Here is a 26,200-nt window from a genome sequence, read left to right as displayed (position 1 = left end):
AAGTGACTATACATCAGATCAGATAAACATTTTAAAGAAAAATAACTTTATTTTCAGTCATTGTGATTAGTATACCAACAATTTCATAGTATTGAACTAAAATTTTAGGACTATATTCCAACATTGTGTTGAGTGATTTAACCCCTAGCTTGATTTCCTTATTTCGAACTGATGTCCAGCATATTTAATAGGAAATTTAACATCTTTTGAAGTGGGTTTCTTACCTCCTGGTAGATGAAAATCCAATATTACTTTTACATAACAGATTAAAGAATGATAAGTGTTAGTGTGATAAATGTTATCACTTAAAGTTTATACCAGGCATGTATCCAAAAAAACAAAAAAAACAAACAGACCTTAAAAGTTTAGACCTGGAATAATTTAAAGTCTTGAGAGGTAGTGTTTCATTGGCTTTAGCTAATTAAATTGTGCTGGAAGAACAAACCAGATTTTTCATGGAGCAAATAAGTAAAACTATAATTACATCCAGGCAGGATTTATTTTTTTTACAAGTCGCATTTCAAAATGTAACTACCTGTTTTGTACCTAGGAAATCAGAAAATTAATTTAAACCATTTCTCTGTTAACCAACCTCCTCAACATCATTCAAAATGATTACTTCCTCTTCTTACCTCCAGGTGGTGTAACCATCATTTATAAACATGAGATCTGTTTTGATACAAGTTTAAAATGATTAATATTTAGTTATAGAATATGTTTACAAAAATAATTAAGTGGCTTTATTTGATAAATCAATTTAAATACTAAGTATCTGCAAACCTGAAAAAATATATATGTTCGTTTACTGCATGCGTGACATGCTAGTTAACACTACCAGCAATAACAGAATTGGAACTACTTCCTATTTTTTAACAGGAAATCCTTTTACAGAAATTATGCCAAAAATGGAAGCTTGTTTGACAATGTAAATGCGTTTTCTGTTCTTTTTACTATAGGTCTAGTTAAATTTTGTCTAGGGCTCTTGACATAATTGAGATTTTCATTACTCATAATTAGAATATCTTTCAAATCCAAAGCTTACAGTATACTTAATATAGAGAGAGTCCAAATAGCTGGTGCTTTGCACGATGAAATGGAATCCCAATAACATTCCAGTTTATCATTCAGCCCTCCAGTTTTTACATCTGCAATCCTTATGTATCCAGATGTTGAAACTCAAAGCTGTTATTTGAGATTTTTTGACGAGATTAGCTGTCGTTAAATGTCCCTCGCATTCTACGACTTCCAGTTCTCTCCAGAAACGGTGTAGTAGGATCAGTTGGACAGAAAGTCAATCGATGCCCGCACCAGTCGACCAGTTGCCACATCAACAGCTGTGACTTTGATCTCGGTGTCTCCAAACTGCATGGTAGTGCGAATCTCCCTGCGTTCAAATGTGGATCCTTTATCGTTTTCACCAACATTAGCTGCCGCTGCCCCTGACTCAAGCAGGTCCAGCGTGATGGCACCACACTTCCTCACCCCGGGGTCAGTAATGTAGGTTATGTCATCAGTGTCGCAGCAGTAGATGTTGATTATGATCTTCCTTTGTCCTATTCTTGCTGGAGTGTAGCTCCGCCTCACCACCTCACCCAAAGCCACCGACTGATCAACGCTAACAAAGCGGTCCAGGATGTCAGTGCACCATTCTCGGCCATCTTTGAGAAGTAGTTTGTCACGAGGGTGTCGGCCTTCCACATAGCGGTTCAAAACCCCAACACCATAAGTTAATGGGCAACGGCGTACACGGACAACAGTGGGGTCTAGTCCAAACAGGACTGCACCCTTCAGGATGGTTAGACCTACGTCATGTGGAATTATGATACGGCAATTCCGCCCTAGTGCGTTCTGGGCTGCACGTTGAAGCATGGGCGACTCTGCGAATCCTCCAACCAAGAAGAGAAAACGCACACCTTTTACCTCTTCCTTCTGCATCAGGTTCTCTGGTAGGGTAAGAGAAATCGATAAGTTAGAGAATTAAATACCGATCCCTGGCTTAGTGTTTGTTTGAGAGACGTCTCTTACCAATATGTCTTATGATATTGTTGATGGTTGGCTGAAAAAGCTCATTCATGGCCTCTGCAGAGAATCTCAGCATCCCTTGAGATGACCACTTTATAAAATTCATACTGACAAAAACATTACACAAAGTTAAAACTTAAATACTCACACTTTCAAAGACATAATTCAGCAATAATGTCCTCAATGAGTCGGACTTACTTGCTCTTGCGCAGGGCAGTCTCCACACTCTGCCCCCGGTGTCGCTTGTAGAAGTCAATGAAAGAGAAGGGCAGCAAGATGTTTAATGAGTTGGCCCGGCCAGGAGCCGCTGTGCGCTTACGGGCTTCAAATGCAATGGTGAGGTCCACCCAAGCTGCTGGACGTTTTGCTTTAAAACTCTCAATGAAGTCAGCCCCAAAGATCTGGCACAACATAGCCTCAAAGGCAAGATCCACACCAACTGCTCCATAGGGACCTCCTGAAAGAGAAACATATATTATGTACCATTTAGGTTTAGGTAACATGCCACTTGATTTGCATGTTCACCTTATTTTTCTTAAGGTCCTAAACTAAATCCTTTGGAATAACCGTGATCAGACGACCTTCAGAATCAGATTTTTTCAGGATTGGGGTGAAAAGACAGGGCATGGTTGAAGTGAATAATCAAGATGGACCACTCCACCTTTGATTTCATTCCAACTAGTGATAAACATGTTGCCTAGTAGGATAGGATGTGCTCCTAGATTTGTTGCTCTCCTGGAAGGTGGCCCTCCAGGTGCAGGATTGGACCCCCAACCCAACCTTACCCTACCCTGCTTATGAGCGCCCTTGATTTGTCTTTTTGCCAAGCTCACACTCATAGCTAACACTACCATACATTTGGTACTATGGCCCAAATATTCCATCCCACAACATGGGATGGAATTGGGATGGAATTGGAATGGAATCAAGGAGGGACATCGATCCAGGAACATGTTATACATTGTAAAATCATGTACAACACTAGTTGAAATCAAATTTGGTCACTCATGAGTATTCATTTCAGCAAAGCCCTATCATTTCACTCTAGTCTTGAAGATCTTTGAGACAAAGATTATAATCGTCAGGGAGGTAGTTGTAAGTGTGATGAAGAAGTTGGCTTTGGTCTTCAACTAACCTGAGGCTTTGTAAAGCTCCTTCAGAGTGCCCTGTGGCTGCTCAATCTGATGCACTGTCAGATCCACCGTCCCACCACCACAGTCTGCCACAATGTACCGATCACCTTTGAGAATACACATGGTTATTTAATCTTGACCTTAGTCCAGGGGTCACCAAGCACAGTCCTGCAGAGTTTAGCTCCAACTTGCCTCAACACACCTGGCTGAAAGTTTCTTGTATGCTTAATTAGACCTTGACTAGCTGGTTCAGGTGTGTTTAATTGGGGTTGGAGCTAAACCAGAGCCACTGAAAGGCAAGCCTGCAACCTTTAGCCAAAAAAGCGTAACACTCCGGCTCTGGCGACACGCAGGGAAGGAGTTTTGAATGGCGGACACTGATGTCACTGCCATTACACAATAGGCTGAGAGGTGCCACACATGATTAAGTTAGCCGTTATGCTTTCTCCAGTGGTAAGAGATACAGACTCTCTCATCTCCCTATAATATGCAATCTCTGGCTGAACTCTGCAGGATAGTGGCCCCCCAGGACCGAGTATGGACACCCCTCTCTCGTTACCTGCTTAATAATTGTTACCAGATTTTTTTAAATCAACAAGACTTGTTTAAATAACACCCCCTTTCTTTTCTCCCAGACCTATTGCAGTCAGGAAGATCTTCTAGCAAACAGCCTTCAGACATTTATGATGCAATCTGAGATAAAAGTGGCTTAGCTTGGCTCCTGCCAATTGACTTAAGTTAACTACACAGGAAAGTGTGTTTCTTGTTTGTTTACAGTGGTGTAATAACTCATGGAAAATTGCCTTGTCTTTGCGAACCTATAAGCATGTGTGCACTATTAAGAATCACAGGAGACTATGAGAGATTGAAGGAGATCTGTATTTTGAGTATTGTATGAGTTAGATCTTAATAAACTCTCCTTCTCGATCCCTCTCTCTCTTCAGGAAACATCTGGAGCTAAAGATCTGATTATTTTGACCCTGCACCTTGTCATTGTGCCAGTCATGCAGAGAGAACTGCACGCACACACACTGCAGCCATGCGCTCAGACTGTACAGCCAGTAACAACATACCAATGATTGCTCCATAATGAGGGTCTCTTACACATATGCACAGCAATTACAGTCATATAAACATTATATGCACAGAGAGAACAAGGAAGCTTGGCTAGGGGAAATCATGTTTTAAAATAGTAATGTTCCATCTTACATGAAAAATGAAAAAGTCTTGCAATACAATACTCTGGGAATTATTACCCTGGAACGTATTATGGTCTATTTGTGGTTACTTGTATTATGATAAAAGAATTATAAATAAAAAAGACAATTTGTTAGTGTCGGCAATCTATATGGCCTCAAGGCAACAAGATGTCAGTTTCCAATATACTTTGTGTGTCTGAGGTCAAAATTACCGTTTATTATATTTATTTATTGCTGCCATTGCCATTTTTTATAGCTAAATAAATGTGTGTGTGTTTCCATCTCTTACCTGTCTGCATCTCAGACCACAATTCTCCAGTACCACTCTCCACCAGAAAAGTTCGGCTATGTCTGGATCTGCGGAGCTGCTCACGGGCTGAAAGACACATTGACTTCCTTTAATCTATGAATCATTCACACATGGGCAGCATTAATCAAAGCCTTGTCACATTAGAATCAATAAAATTCACACAGAGAGCAAAAGAGAAAGGGAGAGATTGCAGATACCTAGATCTTTAAGGCAACCTGCTAAACAGACCCTGATTTAATGAACCTAAAGCTTTTATTTGTAAAACATGATCTTTGAGATGTGAGCTCAATTTACATCAAGTTTTGCTCTTATACCTAATAAAACAAGCTTGTTTCATGGCTGCAGTTTTATAGTGGGTGCTTTTAGTGAATAATGACCTGCTAAACTAAGAATGATCTCTGCTTCACTTTTGGGGTTAGTAAGGCTATACTGGATGTCATATTTCCTGAGGAACTCTTTTTATGGAATGCATTACTTCAAACATTTTCTTTTCAGGTACAGTCTGTGAACACTAGAGAATATAGACATGCTGCTGAACATTCCCACAGCTTGCAAAAACACAGAAAAAAACTACACTTTAGGGACAATCTGGAACCCATTACAATATGAGACAACATTTGAAACAAGACAAAGGGAAAAGGAAAAAGTAAAAATAAACTGATTTGAACTTTAATTACTCTAAAACCCATGTGGTTTGGTAGACCAGAGACAGAGATGAATAATGCATCCATGGTCTTAATATAGATGAGAGGACAGACAATGATGGACTAAATTATTTGGACTAGTTTCTAAGTCTCTGTGCGATGAATAAAACAACACAATCAATGCATAAAATGCAAACCACTTTCAGAAGCATCAAAAACAAGACTTCATGGTTTTCAGGAAAGTTTGTTACCTTCATAAAGGAAAAAACACATGCCTGTTAGTGTAAATAATAATAATAAAAAAATCCCTTGGAACATAAAAGTGCCAAAGTTGAATTGTGTGTTTGTGTCCCTCGAATTCTGTGTGTATATGAACATTGTCCAATTGTAAAACATGTTTTGGGAGATTACCCTTTGGAACATACATGCACTCACAAACCTTTGAATTAGCAAGCAAGCAAAAATGCAAGAAAGACTGAAAGAACAAAAGGAATCATCCAGGGAAACTAGTGTAAGCAGTCCAGAGGAGGGTGAGCTCATGGTCCACAGCACCTTGTTCCAATTATAATGTGAAATGTGTGTGTATAATTGTGAGTATATTTTATTTGAGTGTAAAAGCAGGAATGAATGATGGTGTCTACAGTACTTTATTTTTTGTGGTATATAAATGTGAAAAGAGTGTTTGTAAAAGAGCCCCATTTTGTTTCAAGCACTGATAACAAAAACACTGTCAATCTTTCAAAGAGTTTTTCAGCTCTGTGACCTCAGGGGACACTCTAACCTTTGAGAAAATGTCATCTTGTATTTTCTGTCTTAACCCAAACCACATGCTCTCACAGTCACTAAGACCCACTTGGTTCTGGATCAATCTGCCCCCGATCTAACTGTCCTCCATGCATAAACCCACACATACCCACACAAACCCACCCAAAACAAAAGCAGTACTCTATTTTCAAGGGATGAAAGACAGTCCTGTATTCTCCATGCTTTAAGCATGGTTCCCATTTAATGTTTATAGAGAAATGTGATACACTTAAAGCAAGAAATTTGGACTCCTTCCCAGGATCAATCCGAGAGCAAGTGATATTGTATAATGCTAATTGATTTAGAAAAAGAAGAAGAAGAAGAAAAAAAACTTTTCTTACCCTGCCTAAAACTGGAATCGAAAGGGCGGGAGCCATCTACATCTAAACCATTGGTTACTGGTCGTTGGCTGAGGTCAATGACCTGGTGTAGACGGAGCTTCCTGCAGTAGATGGATGCAGCCTCTGGTTCAAGAGCTATGAGGAGCTGTTCAGGAGAGTCTGGAGTCACCAAACCTGCCTACAATAAGATAAACAAAATGAGCCCTAATTAGTAGAGTTTGAGTTAATACTGAGTAATTTACACTAATCAACAGTTTTTAAGCAACACACAGAGTGATGTTTAGGTCCTAAATAAATCAGCCTTTTGAACAAATCAGTTAAGTTAATATTTCAGTGACTCACTTGTATAAACAGCAACTATTCATTACTGAATGAATCACTGAATGAACTGGTTGAGTGAACAATTCAATGACTCACTCATACAGACAATAATTTGTTTAGTTCCTGAATGAATCGGTTTTTGAACAAATCAGTTGAGTGAATGATTCAATGACTCTCTCGTATAGACAGTAATTTGGATGAATGTTTTGAATGAATTTGTGAATAACTGAATAATTCACTCAAAGAGACACTTGTTCCCACCTACTGGCATAAGTAAGTAACGATATAACCTGCAGAAAGACTGATTGAAAAATCCCTAAAACTAATGCCCAGATTGAGAGTTTGTCTGGAGCAGGGCCATCCCGTGGCATATTTTGCTCAGTGCTGACTCTTGAGTTCTGCACGCTCGCAAATCCTCGCATTATAACAAATGAGTTGTAGACACAATGTAAATAAGAGATTTATTGTGCATTGTAGACAGCTTTATTGATTATAATGTAACTTTGTGAGATCCCAATGAACTGAGATGAGTGACAGCTTTTTAGTGATTTTCAATGGAGCTTTGCCCACGTTTCTGCCAATTAATATCCTTTTATAGTATTTTAGATTACTATTGATACACAACATATACAACATACAATAGCAATGTTGTGATCAACGTAAAAAAAAAATGTAATAGTTTACAGCAAGCATGACATGATCAGCATAATGTGTTAATTGTATGACAGCACAGTTACCATAGGTATTAGTTTTAGCCATTAGCAAAACTGGGGAGAGTTGTCTAAAATGCACAATCTAAAATCTTGCCTGGGTACCAACAGAATCTGGGCCGGCCTTGGTCTTGAGAAATTCAAACTGATACAAAAATGTACCAGTGCTGTTGAACTGTATGGCGCATCGGGTTCTTTTGACTTGAGACAGTCAAACACCATAGCAATACCCTAGCAACCACCCAGGACACTCTAGCCACCAGTAATTTAGTAAGAACTCTCAATAAGAATTTAGTAAGAACACCTTAACAACTGCATAGCAACACCCTGGCACCCATTCACTACACCCTAGCATTAATTTACATGTTTTATGAGCTTGCACTTCTCAGATTTTCTTCAGAAAACTTAATATAAACATAATGTTTCACAACATTGAATGTTACTACAAAATATAAACAACACATTTACTGTACAATGAGCACTGGTAACGTGGTAACCAAAGTAATCGGAAAGAAGGTTTCAGTACTTTGTGAAAGTATCAGTACACTTCCCCAGTTTGTCATGGAGTTATGATAGGAGGAGGTGGGCTGCCTCGTTCACCCTCTCTTGCTTGACTGGGACAGGCGTGGTTTCCTGTGTTTGTGTGCTGGTCCCTTGCATTGTTTAACCTTTGTGACATTGCAAAGAGAAAAATTAACCTTAACCTGCCTTACCTCTACTAAGGTAGTGAGAGCGAAAGATCCAGGGCTACTACAACAAATTCAGTTCAGACCTATTTAAAATGTAGAGTTGTTGGCTGGTTTAGATATAACTGCGGGGGTCTTAGAGTCTGTGCAGCTGGTAGTGATCGAATCGACAGTCTTTGTTCTTTGACGGCGATCCAGGTACTGTTGATGTATGTAAAAATAATCTCTGTGACTGATTTCTTAGTGATTTCTTAGACACACACACACACACATATATAATGGATATCAGGTTATAGTCCCCTCTTGGCACACTATTTCTCTCCACTCATACAAAAGTCTTTCAACATTCCCATTTACTATATGTGTGCAGTGACTATTGCATTCCTTTTCATATACGCACATTTCCTGAACTGTACTGGGGGGCTGAAGGACATCACATTTAATGTGGGAGTGTGCATGAGAGACGAAAGGGAGAAAGAGAAAGAAAAAGAGAAAGAGAAAGAAAAACAAAAAGAAAGAGAAAGAGAAAGAAAAAGAGAAAGTGAAAGACAAAGTGTGTGTACTTTAATATGTGTAATTTTTCATATGTAGTGGAAACCGATCTTAGATCAGTTATGCTACATTACCAAATACGCAGCTTCTCGCATGAATTGCTTGGCTGGCTGCCGCCACACCGCAGGAACAGTGATGACCCATCGTACTTCATTACTTTCCAGCACAGAGGAGGATTGGTCCTTCACCTCCTGAAAAGCGCACACACACACACACACAGACACACACACACACACACACACACATTACTATTTTTCCTACTCTTATCTAAACTACATTCCACAGATAACATTTTCATACTTCTATTAGTTATTGATATCCCTTATTTCCGTTCCGCTCTAAAATGTACCGTGATGTGCAGAACTCATGACCCTCAGGATGCATGGCCGGAGTTTGGTAGAAATCTCCATGTTAGTGTTTTCCCACAAGCCTTCAGGGGCTCCAGGAAGCAGGAGGAAGAAGGTTTGGGTCCAGCCAAGACTGACTACAGATTGGCCCAGAACCTCCACCTCCCCCGACCCCCACTGTTCACAGAGACTGGATTTGTTCTTATTTGAGTGAAGGAAAAGTATGTCCTGAAAAATTTAGACCAAAGCCACAGAACACTACTGCTCTACATTACACTGGTGGTTCATGTTCAGTCTGGCCCTAGTTAGAGATTTATATTACACAATTAAAATAGGCAACAAAAGCCTGCGTAGTGAAAAAAATAACCAAGACAATACTAACAGCACTGGAAAAATGTGTTTCACAGATTCAAATGTTCAAATAATTAGTAAGTCAAATACAAGTATAAAGAAATTAGATATTTTTTAAAAAAATACAATAAAATAAAATACATTTGATAAAATACATTTTAAAAATTATATTTCAGACATTCTAGAATTAATATCCATCCATTCTAAAAACCACTTGATGGGAATTGACCCTACATACAAAATATTTTCATGATTTATCACATTTTTTCTTTTGTCAAATCAACTTAGATAATTAATGTGGTTCAGATAACATAATATATGAGATTCTGTTTATTAAACCAATCACCTTCATTGATTAACTCAACTTTTTTGTTTAAATGAACTCAAAATTCTAGGGCAACCAGGTAACTTACTTTTTTAAGTTAAACCAAAAATTATACTATACCAGCATGTTGGGCCAAAGGCTGAAATTAATATATAATTTCGGTAACACTTTAGAATAATGGTTGGTCATTAATAGGTAACTATGCAGGAACTAATGCAAGACAAATGAGTAGTACTACAATAATACTTCAGTTACTTCTGTTAACTTATATGGAAATAAGCTTTGGGACTGAGAGAAAGTTGCTTATTAGGTAATCAATAATTACTAAATTGAGATTTGTCTCATTAATAACTATCAACAACACTGTAAAACCCAATAAGTTCAGAATACTCAAAACATTTGAGGAAACTTATTACCTCAAAACATTTAAGTAAACTAACTCATTTTTTAAAGTTGGTAGAACTTAAAATTTTTGTGACAAGTGGGGCGGGGCTGAGAGCCATGGAAGCGGATCAAGGCCAGTGTGGTGCACCGGTGTCTCTCACTAACAATCCCGTCACCAGAATCCCTTTCCCACCTCATCATAATGTTAATTACATACAGTTAATTTACATAAACATCACATTCAGATCTTGGTTAAATGTTACATAGCAAATAACACATGCTATTATAACTATCAGAGAGACATTATCAGAGAGTCATTACATACTTGCATATGTAATCAAACAACATATGTGGTCTTAAATGTTTTGCAGCTCATCCTCAACCTAACCACAGGCTCTACTCTTCACCACAGTGGTAACCCTACAAAACTAACATAACAGAACCCCCCTGAATCCCAACATAACACAACATTAAACATTAACTTATATCTCCATATGTTAATCTTGTGCAAAAACACACAAAATAACACTTAATTTCAACGGTTATTTATATGGTCTGACGCAAAGCATGCTGGGAATTAGAAATCTGCTGCAGCTCAACTCAATCATATTAAGTTCAGCTTACTACAATGAAATTTTGAGTTCATGCAACTTTTTTCTATTAAGTACAATGAACTTTCATTATTATTTGAGTGAAACAAACTCATTTAATTTAATTAATTTCACTGTTCGGTTTTACAGTGAAGCTATGGCAAATTATAAAGAATTACTAATTAATCACAATCAATTGTACCCTAATAAGATATGTACTCTTTAGATAAGTATACTCTTTAGGTTTTAATATCAATCCTTAGTGTACTAATATGACTCCTTGATTAGTTGATAGTCCTTTTGCTCCTGCTTTGTGTGTGTGTTCACCTTTAAAGCATGTTCTCTGAAGAACCTCAAGGCATGAGCAAACACCTCAATGGCCCGTACTCTTCTTCCACTAACTGACTCCAGTTCAGTCTCCATAGTGAGATCCTACAGAAAACCAAGAAATTCTGCTGCAGAAATGCTCACAGAAGTGTCACAAATAATACAGTAGACAGTAGATCTAGCTTCTTCTTTTTTAGCCAGTGTTGTGATACCTTATCAACAATGTTTGATGTCCCTAAGCTAAGCACTTACTCTACCTGAATAAATTCTACTATAAAAAACAGAGTCAGTAAAAGTATGTTCTGTTTACACTGGTGCTGTGGATTTTCATTTTGAATTTGTCAAAGTAGAGCCAATGCCTGGCCTCCTCTGGGTCAAGGTCATGGTAGCAGTCTCGAGCTGCAAAGCCAAAACTGTGGAACCGGAGGTCAGGGGTCAGAAGCAGACAGGTTGGACTCTTCTGATTGGCTACACCAGGATCGCCACCCTCCCACCGTCTGTTAGAAAAACAAAGAGAAATATAGGGTAAGAAATGGGCTGGGGAGTTATAAGAACTTATAATAACTTCAGGTTAGAGACAGTTGTGTGCAGATGTCATATATACCTCATCATGTGAATGGTCTCAGGATCTTCTGTGAAACTGAAGGCATAGCCGCTGGAGGTGGTGCCAAAATCTATAGCAACCACCACAGAAAATGGACGAGCCACACGCGGCCTCAGTTCTGTCCTCTAAAGAGAGAAAGAGAGAAATAAACAAGGCCTTATCACTTTTTCAGAGGGGTGACTTTACACAAAGAGTAACTGACTCCAGCTTCTCCCTCTCTTCTCTTATCTCTAGATCATTTCCCTGACCTGAGTGTTACATTGACCAAACACCTCAAGAGGGAGGTGTATCGTGAATCACTTGCAGCTTATGTTCATACCAGTATTTTCAAGGTGATTTATGTAAGTATGTGTTTGTGTTTAAAAACGTGAGACGCAGGGCAGTGGAACGAAAAAACGTAAGGTCTAGAGAAGCATTTCGAATGCTGTGACATGAGCAAAGAGCCACAAAATGCAAGAACAATGGTTAAACGTACGTCTAGTGTATGTTTACATCGAAGAACAATGGAAGGGTAAAGCAGTGGAATGAAAAAAAATAAGGGGACATTCACACAGAATGCAATTTTGCGTTTAAATATGCGAGAAGCACAACAGTGGAACGGAAAAGGCAAAGTCTAGAAATGTGTGTGTTTTTTAAGTTTAACCATGTTTTTAGAACACCATGTTTTGCGTGAGACACTAAAAAAGATGTTAGATGTGAACGCAATGGTCCAAAGCATCAAAAACTATGGAAAAGCAGTGCAGTGGTATACATAAAAACATTGGCTGCATCCGAAATCATAGTAGGTACTTATTTTGAATAAGTAGTTACTTCATGACAGCTAAAAAAATACCGTATGAACTTGTATATTATGCCATGTTATCCTTATCACATGACCTACCAGCATCAGTTACGTTGCTTCACTGCCATTCATAAATCCTCTCCCATGGCCTCATAATAATAAAGTGTCCATAAAATGTACACTTCAGAATCTCGACAGAAGAAGTAGATCATCCGAGTTTTTGCCTATGAGTACCCGGGAATTCGGACATACTTCTTTTATCACATATGTTTTTTGCCTACTATAGAGAAGTATGCAATTTCAGACGCAGCCATTCTGTAAGTCACAAGGGACAGGGTCATTACCTCAACCAATGGCATGAGTTTGAGGTGGGACTATGTGTTTATCCAGCCGAAGGCAGACAGGGTGAGTGTTTGAGAAACCTTGACATTATTTTTGCAATTCCCTTTTGTGACACTAGTGGTGAAGAAATGACACACTTCACCTTTAAGTGATACAGGAGTAAGTCAACTTTCGAACAAAACATTTTTGCGCTACCACAGATTGCAGTGCACTTTGACTGGAGGATTAGCTAATGACAGAGCTGTTTTAAACCAACTGACTGAGTGCTAAGTAAAGAAGCATAATTGCATATTTCTGGCGGTACCACATCCTCTTTCAACATTACTGTAGTTTGAAGCATCTGATCTTGGCATTTGGTCCAGGTTTATCATATAAAGCGCTAAAGAGGGTGCATAGTACAGCACTGTATCTGTCATGATCTTACCGGAGAGGGAGAGGGAGTAAGAGGAGTGATACTGCACTCATTTCTGGAAGGAGATGGAGAACCAGATGGAGATGTAGAGGCTGATCTGTCTTCACCTGAAAAAGATAAGATGAAAGAGAAAGAATGAGGGATGAATGGAGGAATCCTGAAAATATTTAAATAAGTGAGTTGCTCATGCATTAAACTCGAAAAACAAGATCAGGATAGGCAAGTAAGAGCTCTAAGAGAAAGAGAGTTTTTAGCCTCCTTGTTAGAGCGCCCGACTCCCATGCCAGCAGACCAGGGTTCGAGTCCGCCTTAGAGCATGGCAGTTTGAACAGGAGTGTTAGGGGTTATGAAAACACCAGAGAGGCTGAGCAACTAAGAGAATTCAAAATTCCATATTGTTTGCCTGAGCTTTTAACCCCAACTGGCATGTGTTTGGCGACATCAGAATTTCCAATGGATGGTTTCGTGGAAAAACACTGCAATGTGGATCATTTTAGATTTCATAGCACCTTATGTGGTGAATGACCTTATACCTTTATAAAAGACGTGGAAATACATCTAGCCTTCTTTCAGAAGTATTTAAAGGTGCCATTGAATGTTTTTTTATACAAGATATAATATAAGTCTAAGGTGTCCCCTGAATGTGTCTGTGAAGTTTCAGCTCAAAATACCCCATAGATTTTTTAAAATAATTTTATTTTGGGGCATAATTAGAAATGCGCCAATTCAGGCTGCGGCCCCTTTAATTGCTCGTGCTCTCCGCCCTCTCTCCGAGCTCTCAACTCTATCATTGCATAAACAAAGTTCACACAGCTAATATAACCCTCAAAATGGATCTTTACAAAGTGTTCGTCATGCATGCTGCATGCATACATCGGATTATGTGAGTATTGTATTTATTTGGATGTTTACATTTGATTCTGAATGAGTTTGATAGTGCTCCGTGGCTAAAGCTAACATTACACACTGTTGGAGAAATTTATAAAGAATGAAGATGTGTTTATGAATTATACAAACTGCAAGTGTTTAAAAATGAAAATAGCGACGGCTCTTGTCTCCATGAATACAGTAAGAAACGATGGTAACTTTAACCACATTTAACAGTACATTAGCAACATGCTAACGAAACATTTAGAAAGACAGTTTACAAATATCACTAAAAATATCATGTATTCATGGATCATGTCAGTTATTATTGCTCCATCTGCCATTTTTCGCTATTGTCCTTGCTTGCTTACCTAGTCTGATGATTCAGCTGTGCACATCCAGACGTTACTGGCTGCCCTTGTCTAATGCCTTGAACATGGGCTGGCATATGCAAATATTGGGGGCGTACATATTAATGATCCCGACTGTTACGTAACAGTCGGTGTTATGTTGAGATTCGCCTGTTCTTCGGAGGTCTTTTAAACAAATGAGATTTATATAAGAAGGAGGAAACAATGGAGTTTGAGACTCACTGTATGTCATTTCCATGTACTGAACTCTTGTTATTTAACTATGCCAAGGTAAATTCAATTTTTAATTCTAGGGCACATTTAAAATTGCAATGAAATGAAACAGATCTTTTCCTCCATATTATGATGTACATCCGAGTTTAATGCATATCGAAAAAGAAAAAAGCTGGACAGGGACTTGGTTCTATTAGCTATATATTAGCTATATTAGCTAAATTCTATGGCGGTGAATGAAAGAATACATTAAATTAAAGAAAAACTCCACAATAGTGTTTTCACAACTTTCAAAAAGAGGGGAAAAAAAATAGAAAACGATTGATAACGGCAGTCAGAAGAGAGAAAGATATCATTTTTACTCCCATAGCCGCTGTATTAGAAACACCCTCACAGCAGCATTAACTAGTTTTTTGTAATTTGATGCAAAGGTAATATAATACTAAGTATAGTATTATAAATGTACATACGTAAAAAAAAAAAATGAAAATATAAAAATCTTTGCAGGATTTACGATATTGATAACCGTTAAAACGCGTCATCACAGTCTGTGAAAAGGGTCTATTGGGTTTTGAGATGTGATGGAGGCAGATCTGAATCCGGGCTTGTAGTCAGTTGTGGACTTATATCACCATTATGTCGTCATATGTCATCAGAAAGAAGTTTCACCGGAAGATCGAGTTATGACATTTTGATTAAAAATAACAATGAAATATATACAGGGGACGATTAATTTACTATGAGATCAATAACATGCATTTAGAAAATAGATGATAGACTTTAAAACCTGAACAATTATTTCCAGGCCTGAAATACAAATACATTTGAAAGCTGTTTTCTATCATTATCTAACACAGGAGTTAAAATGAGCATTCAGTTTTGTCTTCAACACTGTCATCATGTGAACTCAGCATTAACACTTTGATTTTTGGTGTCTCATATCTATGGCAACACAAGGAATTTCAGGAGCAGAATTCCGAACATTCCATAATTCCTATCATGGTCAAAATGTGCGTATGGCAATCAGGTCAAAATGAATTCCATGGCAAGTACTATCAACATGGATTGACCCCTTCCAGCAAGGTCACTCTAATATGCCTTCAAACATGCACACACTCAAATATGGGTGGAATTCACTCAAGAGTGAGAGGAATGTTATCGACATGTACAGATATTCTCAAGAGTGCAGAGCGTAGATAAGAGAGGGTCACACCCCTGTCCAGTATTGTTGACGGCATAGACAGGAATTACAGCATAATTCCTGTGGAAATATGTGGATGATCACAGGTTTCAATTCAGCTTTACATTTTGGACTCCAAGTCTGCTGTATATAAATTCTGGTTGTATGCTGCAAAAGTAGCCTACTTGTTCTACTAAACTATTATTAACCTAGGTTCCTCAGGATATTCTACAGATATGATTTTTTTCATCCAAGTCTTAATTTTAGCACCATATCCCACAGAAGAATTTTAATGAAATGTTACCTGGCACTTGTAGACTGTTGGTACTGAGCTGCAGGACGTCTGCCATTGTAGAGGTCACAGGGCTTTTACAGCCTAACAGGGTAAGAATAACTCTGACCTGTGAAGCAAGCTTTTATTAATATTTAAACATTTTTCTTTCATGATGTCAAGAAATATTTACATGTAATGTCATTTAAATGTAATGTAAAATTAATATGAATTCAAGGTTTTAGGAAAATATGTTATTTGATTTTACTTCATGAATATCCCAGATGTTTAGGGGGTCAGTAAATATTCTTTAAAATAACCATAAGAAATCAACATGAATACATATTAGACAGAGTTTCTTAGAATGTGGAACATGTTTTAAACTACATTTTTAAAAGATTTAGTCATTGACCTTAGACGTTTCACACATACAGAATAAATTCTATCATTTCTTTGAATACAAATCTATATTTTTTCTCTCTTTCTCTTTTTAAAACATCATATTAGGATGTCCCAGCTGCAACAACAAAAGCATGACATGATGTGTTAGTGGGTGTGTATTAGTCATCCTATCTCCCAAAGCTCTTGTTGGGCTCTGTTTCCAGACCAAATGATCTGCAACAGGAGAGAAACACAATAAACACAGAAATGTGTTAAGTAAATGCTGTTAAATGCTAGTATGATTTAAGTGTTTAGTTTACAATACAATGGATTTTTTCTGAAAAATGAATATGGTTCTTTCTGAAATTCAACCTCATGTCCCCTACCCCCAAAGTGTTCCCCTTTCCCCCCTGTTTTCCCCATGCCTCTTGCCTTAATCTTTTCTTTGGACTCGTTCCCATTTTCTTTTTCTTCCACTGTTAGTTTCAAACCCTCTCAAAGGTTGTAGGGTTTGAGGGAAGCAGTGTGTGTGTGTGTGTGTGAAAGATAAAGATATTTGTACATTTAAACATTCAAAACTTTAAAATGATACAAGCCCATTGAACTTGATTGCCTTCAGATGATATGATTTATCACTGCCTCTCCATATGGTTTCAGACACACTTCATACAGATTACAAATGACATCAAAGAGGCTTTCTGCCACTGAGGCTGAGTCATTTGAACAAAGAAACACTGTTTCTTCATGGTATACTTTTTTCTACCTGCTTTGCAAAGGTTATTGTGTTGTCCCAGGTGAAAAAAAAGTACACTTCCATAATGCACTTAAAGTGCTCTATTTTCACGCACTAATTTTGTACTTAATATACTAAAAATTCTTCTTTAGTACTTCTTAAGATAATCTTTAGAACATGTAAGTGTACTCAACTGTGCTATTTTGAGACACCATGAATATGAACTAAAATGTGCTTTTAAAATACTATCTCTGTATTAAAAAAATGTATTTAGTGACCACTTGTAGTACCTATCTTTGGGCAATGAGCAGAATTTAAAGCTTCTGTCTGCTCCAGTGAGACATTTCAGTTGTTTGACTTGTGGCAGATTATATTTATTCTCAGTAACTGTAAAATACTTTTGTTTCTAGTCAGGGTTATTATCATTAACTAAAACTAAAACCATAAAAACACATTTTCATTACTTGAAATAAAGTAAACATTAACTGAAATATGTATAAACTGTCTTTTTCGTTTAGCTTTAAGTTTAAGTAATACAATAACTTAAAACTATATAGGGATATTAAAAAAAAACTTAAATATATAAAACTTAAAATGAAAAGAAAAATAGAAAAATCTAAATGAAAACATTAAAAACTATAATGGTATATCAATGATATTAAAACAACAATTTCTATTTAACCATCCTCAGTATATTGTCGACTGCCACTGAAAATAATTTCAGCTTGTACCTCAGTAAAAAAACCACAAACAAACATCTTGTTTCCTCTGAGAGTTTTCTAGGAAAATCTTCCTATTAATTTCCACCCATGAGCTACTTGCGACACTTTGCAGAAGCTGAGGTCAAGTATGATGAATTACAGACCCCTTTCCTACTACATTACAATTATAGTCATTTTAGAGGATGTACAAAGTCATATTTCAATGTCCGTCAGGTAATTGTGGTCAGAATGTCCAGTAAAATACCATTTGTCTTTTCATGTTATACTAGAGCATGATTAAGTCATTAATCTCTCTGGAACGCCCCCATCAATCCCACTTCTGTCAGTCAGCACACAAAGAAGACAAAGCACTGCACCTGATGCTGGTCCCATTCAACTTTTTAGCATGTTAAATTTGTACTCACCCTTTTGTTTATAATGTTCTATCGTCCCCTGCCTGGGGTTGTTTAGTCCCTGATCAAAGTCCAAAATCCCAAAAGGAATTGGATGTTTCAGTAGCAGAGTCTGCGTAATGATGCTGTTTTCCAACAGAAGTTCCAGCCTAAGGTCTGAAAGAAGAAAAGCACTGATGGTGCTGAAGGTGTTCTAAAGTTGAAAAAAGTTACAAAAGTGCTCAGATCCAGAATATTCCTCTGTTTCTGTATCCCAGCAGTCAATCCTTCATCTGCTGAGGAATGTCAGGGAGGAATGGTTGAGAGAGCCGCACACACACACATGTACAGGGACTGAATATGAAGGTTGCTGTAGTGAAGGGGGAAAGGGAGGGGATCTGACTTCATACTGACACAGATTAAATCACTGTGTATCGGTGTGTTTGTTGGAGTGAGAGAGAGAGAGGGTGGAGAGTATTTGGAGTGGCAGCGTGCACTGATTAAGTCATCCGATCCCCCCTCCTTGTGTTTCCCCTCTTTTCCTTCTGCCCACCCCCTGCATCCAGCTCTTTCTTCCCTCTCAGCTTCTCTTCCAGTTCGAGCATTTTTCTTGTCTTTCCTGTCTTCTCTTCACTCTCTGTTTCATTTCAGTCTTACTCCCCTTTCCCTCTCTAACAAAGCTCTTTCCTAACTAAAAGAATCGTATTAAAACAGTTTAAAACTATATTTGCATACAAACAAATGCATGTTAGCTCATCTATGTTGAATTAGTCTGATCTGCTTATTGTAAATGTTCATGAGTTCTCACTAGAGGCTGCATTTCTAACAAATGCACATATGTTTTCCAGTTTCTTTGGAAATTTAAATCTCTGCAGTTTTTACTACCAGAGGCTGCACAATGTTGTGGCATCTTGGAAAACTCATGGAGTTTTACTTTTAGTGAAAACTCATTTTACTGTCATTTTACTGACGACAGCATCTGAAGTGTTAATCGTTTCATGATGGCGGACGTATCAACATGTCTTGAGTGGTCGAATCGGACATCTACTTATATATTTCTGTGGTTCTGTGGAGCTGCTAGGTGCTTGCTTACTGGCTCTCCTATAGCACAAACATGTGAGAAATTACACACACAGATGTTTGATACTGTCACGTCTGTTCTGCGTTAGTGTTTTGCTTGAGTTGGACTTTTTTTTTTAAGTTGGTTTTGCACTGTTCATAGTTCAGTTTCCTGTCTTTCCTTTGTCTTAGTTCTTCTTCTTTTCAGTTTATTGCCAGTTGGCAGACCAGCTTTTGGTGCATTACCAGCACCAACTGGTAGTGTGGAGCACTGATGAGAAATGAGTAAAAACAAAAACAGAAAAGATTTTCTATTGACAATGTTTTATTTTTCATTTCCTGCATCTTATCCTTTAGAACTTGCCATTCATTTGTATATGCTATGCGGTGTATAAGGATTTGTTCATCAGTTACCATGTTTTTTTATTTGCCCTCATGTGGCTCACCTGTGTCTTGTTAACTACCTCCTTTAGTCTCTAGTGTTTTTTATGTAGGTATATATAGCCCTCATTTTCAGTTGTTGTTTATCAGATCTCGTCTTACTATAGGTGTTGTTCTGCTTCCTGTGTTTTGTTTCCAGATAGCCTGAAGAAATTTAATTTTGAATTTATTTTGATTAATGAAAACTGCTTGCAAATAGATCCAGCTCTTTTATTTCCACCTTTTTGCAACCCCTTGTTGACAGAAGATCTGACCATAACAAATTGATCTAGCACCAGTTCAGAACCTCCTCCTCTCCCAGGGGGACAGGGGGATCAGTCCCTCGAGGAGCACACACAAAGGTTTCTTGCTCTTGTCCCCTTTGTGCACTACAAAGACATAAGCCTCTGCATGTTTGTCCAGGCAGGTCTAAATCAACACACCAAGGTGTGCCTGCCTGGAGACAGCCCTCGAGGGAGGTTCCACAAATTTGTTGAACAGGTGTAACATCAGTGTGGATGCCCCAACAACATTGGAGAGAGTGAGGAGGATCTTTACCCACCCACAGTCCCACCCACCCATCCTATCATCGAACCAACTGTGAAGATGGAAACAGAGCCCACCGCAGACCCAAAGTTGAAAAGTGCCATGTCTGACCCATTGCGTGAACCAGCCCTCACTTCCACCAAGGAGAATAACCCTAAGGCTACCATCGTCCTGAAGCATGAGCCAAAAAAGGGAGTCTTACCAGGTGTGTGAGCCAGTCCCCGTGTCCATTCAGGTGGGCATTTTCATTCAGTGAGTAGGCATGACGTGGAGCCGTGCCCATATACTCCTACTGCTGATCATTAACTTATAAAAAAATTGTGTGAGGAATTGGAGGAGGTTGGTTCCCAGGATCTCCCGTCGCTGTTGGTCCCACCCAGCACCAAGCCTGTTACGTCGCCTCGCTGATGCTCCCACCCTACCTCCCACTCCCACTTCCTCTGCCTGTCCCATATCAGCCAAGGAGGCTGTTATTGAACTCTCTGCCTGTCCTGTGTTGGTCAAGGAGGCCATTATTAAACTCTCTGCCTGTCCCGTATCAGCCAAGGAGGCTGTTATTGAATTCTCTGCCTGTCCTGTGTTGGTCAAGGAGGCCATTATTAAACTCTCTGCCTGTCCCGTATCAGCCAAGGAGGCTGTTATTGAACTCTCTGCCTGTTCTGTGTTGGTCAAGGAGGCCATTATTAAACTCTCTGCCTGTCCCGTATCAGCCAAGGAGGCTGTTATTGAATTCTCTGCCTGTCCCTTGTTGGTCAAGGAGGCCATTATTAAACTCTCTGCCTGTCCCGTATCAGCCAAGGAGGCTGTTATTGAACTCTCTGCCTGTCCTGTGTTGGTCAAGGAGGCCATTATTAAACTCTCTGCCTGTCCCGTATCAGCCAAGGAGGCTGTTATTGAATTCTCTGCCTGTCCCTTGTTGGCCAAGGAGGCCATTATTGAACTATCTGCCTGTCTCATGCTAGCAGCTCAGATCCGTCTTGGGCTTCCAGTTCGCCATCTCTGCCCTGGTGTGTCGCCCCTCTAGCTTCACCTCAAACCTACAAGCCTGTCACTCCACCTCAGTCCGTCGACCAGTCAGCTCCACCATGGTTCCTTGCTCCCTCGGCTCCACCTGAGACCATCGTTCTTATGGCTCCATCGGGCTTCCTTGTCCCTCAGGCTCCGCCTTGGGCAGTCGTCGCTCTGCCTTCACCATGGACATCTGGGCCTTCATCTGCACCTCAGCCTTCCACCCCTTCAGCTCTGTTGGGCTCCTCAGTTCTCCAGCGCCTTGGGTTCACCTCAGCCACTCATCCTCGTGGCTTCGTCTTGGTCTCCAGGACCTTCAGTGTCACCCAGTCCCTTTGACTCTTCTTGGCTTTCTTTGGCTCTGTCTGTCCTCCCCTGTTTTCACTAAGGCTCCACCATTGCTACTCCCAGGCATGTGCACAGATAGAGCCTAATTGGTGCTCAAACACCTGCCCTTTTGGCCTCTCACTAGATAAGTGCCCTTTTGCAAGACTTTTTTATTTTATTTTATATTTTAGTTTTTATTGAAATTTGGCCCATGGTATTAATTAATTAAGCGTGTGTCAAACAATAGCATTTAAGTTCTAATTCTGTAAGTCCGTACAAGCCCCTGCCCCTCCCCTTCTTTGATATCCCCACACTTTGTGCATGCAAATCGTGTGTCTTGCAGAGCAGCATCCACGTCTTCCAGTCCTGCCCTCATTGTTGATAACCAGGTAACGATCGTGTTTGCCCTAAACTTCCGCACTGTTTATCACTACTATGAAATTAAAACAACTATTAAATTATCTTTATACAGACAGCTTAACAAGTAAGCTAGTCTGACGTTGGTGTAAAATGCCGTGCAGGGTCGGAAATGCCACACACATTAATAAAAATATCCCCAAAATTTAAGATATGAATTGCCCCTAAATAAGTTCTTGTTTTTTGTTTATAACATTTATAACAGGCCTATTTAAGCAATATCACATGACCAAGAGTACTATTTTCCTGAATATCAGCATAATTGCAAATCTGATTGATTTTGATTTTATATAACAGTTCAATAAACAATACCTTAATTACATTAATTGACCATTTTTACTTAAAACATTTACAGTTTTGACTGTTTTTGCTCTATTTTGCCAACAAAATAGTTCCAAACTAAGCAGAACAGTTCCAGCAACAAAATGTTGTTTCGTTCTTGAATGATTCAGTGTTTTTGAATGAATTGGGTAAACCAATGATTCAATGACACATTCATAAAGACAGTGGTCACTTGTTTCGTTCATGAATGAATCAGGCAGTTTGAACGAATCTGTTGAATGAATGATTCTATAATTCACTTATCAAGACTTGACACCACCTACCGGTAGCATTTGACTGGTAACAGCCGAGTATAGAGGTAATTAGTGTAAGTAATTAAAAGATGTTAAACAGTTTCTTTTTAAATACATTTTTTATAAACAGATTTTTAATAATTTTTAATAATAATTTTTAATAATTATGCCAGGGGTGCCTTTCCACTTGAGCACCTTTCCCCCAAAATGTCTGAGCACAGCCTTGCCTTTCTCTATAAGTTATTGTTACGTGACGTGTATGCAATAGAGATGAACACGGAGCCAAAGCACAATATCACATACAAAATAACATTAAGAAGAGACAAGGAGTGAAGGGAGTGAGTCCATATATAAAGGGAGTGCTGATGAGGAAGTCCAGGTGCAGATGATTGGTGATGATGAGGAGAAGACGAGGGAAGTGAGTGCAGGTGTGGAGACAAGAGGATACTGGGAAATGGAGTCCGGGGAACACGGGATCTGTGACAGTTATAAAGTGATTCATTCTTTATTGATACTTTTTACTCATAAAAACATATATTCCTCCATAAAATTATACATACTTTCTTGTTAAATATGAATATTCACTGCAAATGTATAAGGTAATCAATACCTTTTACTTAAAAGTGAAAAGAAAAAAAAACTACCATTAAGAATATTGTAAGTCAAATAAAATTGCATGTACCAAATGTATGCAATGTTCCTAATTTCCTAAACAGACTTATACAGGCATATGAAGTCCATACTACACTTTAAGCAAAATATACAATGTCTGCTGCCAACAGTAAAATTAGTACATTTTAGTGCCACTCAGGTGGTAGTTGAAATGTCTGCTCAAATGCACTCACAAATACTCTTTCCCCCTATCTATTTCTCTTGACAGAAGACAACTTTTCATTCAATTCAATTCAATTCACATTTATCTGTATAGCGCTTTTCACGATACATATCGTTTCAAAGCAGCTTTACAGAGAATGCATGTCAACATTACAATTTAGAGAATACTGTTAGCTAACAATGTAATAATTTAGGCAATTTAATTTACAATCACTGATAGCAGATTAATTGAAGGTAGAAGCAATGGGCTCCTGGAAATAATGAATTACATATTAAAAATAATTAGGATATACAGGTGCTGGTCGTATAATTAGAATATCGTGAAAAAGTTCTTTTTTTTTATTGTAAATTATTTTTAAAAATGAAACTTTTATTTATACTAGATTCCCTACATGTAAAGTTTTTTTTTTTTAATTTGATGATTAGAGCGTACAGCTCATGAAAGTCCAAAATCCAGTATCTCAAAATATTAGAATATTTACATTTGAGTTTCATTAAATGACCATCCCTACAGTATAAATTCCGGGTATCTCTTGTTCTTTGAAACCACACTAATGGGGAAGACTGCTGACTTGGCAATGGTCCAGGAGACAATCATTGACACCCTCCACAAAGAGAGTAAGTCACAGATGGTCATTACTGAATGTGGTGGCTGTTTACAGAGTGATGTATCAAAGCATATTAAAAGCAAAGTTGACTAGAAGGAAGAAATTGGGTAGGCAAAGGTGCACAAGCAACAGGGATGACCACAAGCTTGAGAATACTGTCAAGTAAAGCCGGTTCAAACACTTGGGAGAGCTTCACAATGAGTCAAATGAAGCCGGAGTCAGCGCATCAAGAGTCACCACACGCAGACATCTTCAGGAAAAGGACTACCAAGCCACTTCTGAAACAGAAACAACGTCAGAAGCATCTTACCTGGGCTAAGGAGAAAAAGAACTGGACAGTGAACAGTGGTCGAAAGTCCTCTTTTCAGATAAAAGTAAATTTTGCATTTCATGTTGAAATCATGGTCCCAGAGTCTGAAGGAAGACTGGAGAGGCACAGAATCCAAGCTGCTTGAAGTCTAGTGGGAAGTTTCTGAAGTTAGTAATGATTTGGGGGGCCGTGACATCTGCTGGTGTTGGTCCATTGTGTTTTATCAAGTGCAAAGTGCATCTTCCAGGAGATTTTGGAGCACTTTATGCTTCCATCTGCTGACAAGCTTTATGGAGATGCTGATTTCCTTTTCCAGCAGGATTTTAGCACCAAAAACCACTTCCAAGTGGTTTGCTGACCATAATATTACTGTGTTTTATTGGCCAGCCAACATGCCTGACCCCTGAATATATGGGATATTTTCAAGAGAAAGATGAGAAACAGGTAATCCAACAATATACAGATGATCTGAAGGCTCAATAGTGCCTCAGCAGTGCCACAGGCTGATCACTTCCATGCCACACTTCAACGATGCTGTAATTTGTGCTAGAGAAAGTCATTTGCTGTAATATGTGCTGCCGACCAAGTATTGAGTGTACAAATGAACATACTTTAAAGAACTTGAACTTTTCTGTTTTGAAAATCCATTTTTTGATTGATCTTAGGAAATATTCTAATATTTTGAGATACTGGATTTTGGACTTTCATGAGCTGTACGCTCTAATCATCAAAATTTAAAAAAAAAAAAACTTTTGAAATGTTTTACTTTACATAGGGAATCTAGAATATATGAAAGTTTCATTTTTAAAAATAATTTACAATAAAAAAATGAACTTTTTCACAATATTCTAATTATATGACCAGCACCTGTATAGAAATTTGGGAATGTGCATGTTGATCCAGATGTTGCATCATCTGAAGTCTTCTTAGGAGGCTGGATCCAAACTTAAGCTGATGTACTCTCTAGTCACCTCGGGAAACAAAACAGAAAAGCAAATGGAGAATAATTAGCGTAGCTGCTGTTCATAACATTAAGCAAAGATAGTCATGTGCAATTGATCTGATAGGAGATGCATTATGTGAATGCTTGGCTAAAGAGATGCATCTTTAATCTAGATTTAAAGGCATACCAAAGGCATTTACCTTCCTGAGCCACCAAGGTCAATCTCACAAAGTTCATTAGAAAGGCCAACAAAAAAGAGAAAGTCCACTTTTCCTCTGACCCATTTTTTTTTAGCCTTTGTTTACTGACAGAGACACATCTTCTCTGTTATTTGACTGTAAGTTCATGCCATATCCATTCACAACTATTAGCCGACCCACTCCAGCATGTTCTGGCCAGTCTGTGTATAAACACTCCAGACCACACATTGCTTTCTTGGTCAGACAGGAAGCAACCAAGTGAGTTGAGAGGAAGTGAACAACCCCCGACTAAGCTACTCGTGCTGCACACTGAACCAGGAAGTGCTTTGGCTCTGATCACAAACACACCCTAAAGCTTCCTCTTTTACACACCACCCTTCCGCTTTCAGAAGGGCTGCCCATAAGCGTCAGCCTTTCTTTAGCAATCAGAATGGCAAATAGTCATTTTGTAACTTATTACACCTGTTCTCCTTTTAAATCAATTGATAGATTTGATCCCTATCAGTTCTGCAACTCATCTAAATTAATTTTTTATCACCAAACATGTCATATTATGAGCATGTATGCGTATATTCTATGCATGTGTACTATGTGCACATGAATGTATGCCTTCCAGCCTTGCCTTTCCTGTGACTGTTGTCTGTACTTGAGGAAAAGGT

At 38.5% G+C, this 26,200-nt stretch overlaps 1 protein-coding gene across 1 annotated transcript; it reads right to left on the bottom strand.

Moving 5' to 3' along the window:
• Positions 1–25: 25 nt before the first annotated feature.
• Positions 26–18,372, bottom strand: hspa12b (heat shock protein 12B). Its single transcript, XM_048185972.1, has 13 exons — positions 18,328–18,372; positions 16,121–16,217; positions 13,198–13,292; positions 11,651–11,775; positions 11,357–11,543; positions 11,047–11,151; positions 8,797–8,913; positions 6,454–6,631; positions 4,644–4,730; positions 3,158–3,262; positions 2,221–2,479; positions 2,026–2,129; positions 26–1,943 (listed from the first exon to the last, which is right to left on the bottom strand). The coding sequence occupies exons 2-13, from the start codon at positions 16,164–16,166 to the stop codon at positions 1,276–1,278; spliced, it is 2,076 nt and encodes a 691-aa protein (XP_048041929.1). The 5' UTR covers positions 16,167–16,217; positions 18,328–18,372; the 3' UTR covers positions 26–1,275.
• Positions 18,373–26,200: the final 7,828 nt, after the last annotated feature.

Source organism: Megalobrama amblycephala, linkage group LG3, assembly GCF_018812025.1.
Source record: "Megalobrama amblycephala isolate DHTTF-2021 linkage group LG3, ASM1881202v1, whole genome shotgun sequence".
Lineage (NCBI taxonomy): Eukaryota > Metazoa > Chordata > Actinopteri > Cypriniformes > Xenocyprididae > Megalobrama > Megalobrama amblycephala.
Note: the sequence above shows the minus strand (reverse complement) of the source record. Positions and strands in the feature narration are given on the sequence as shown.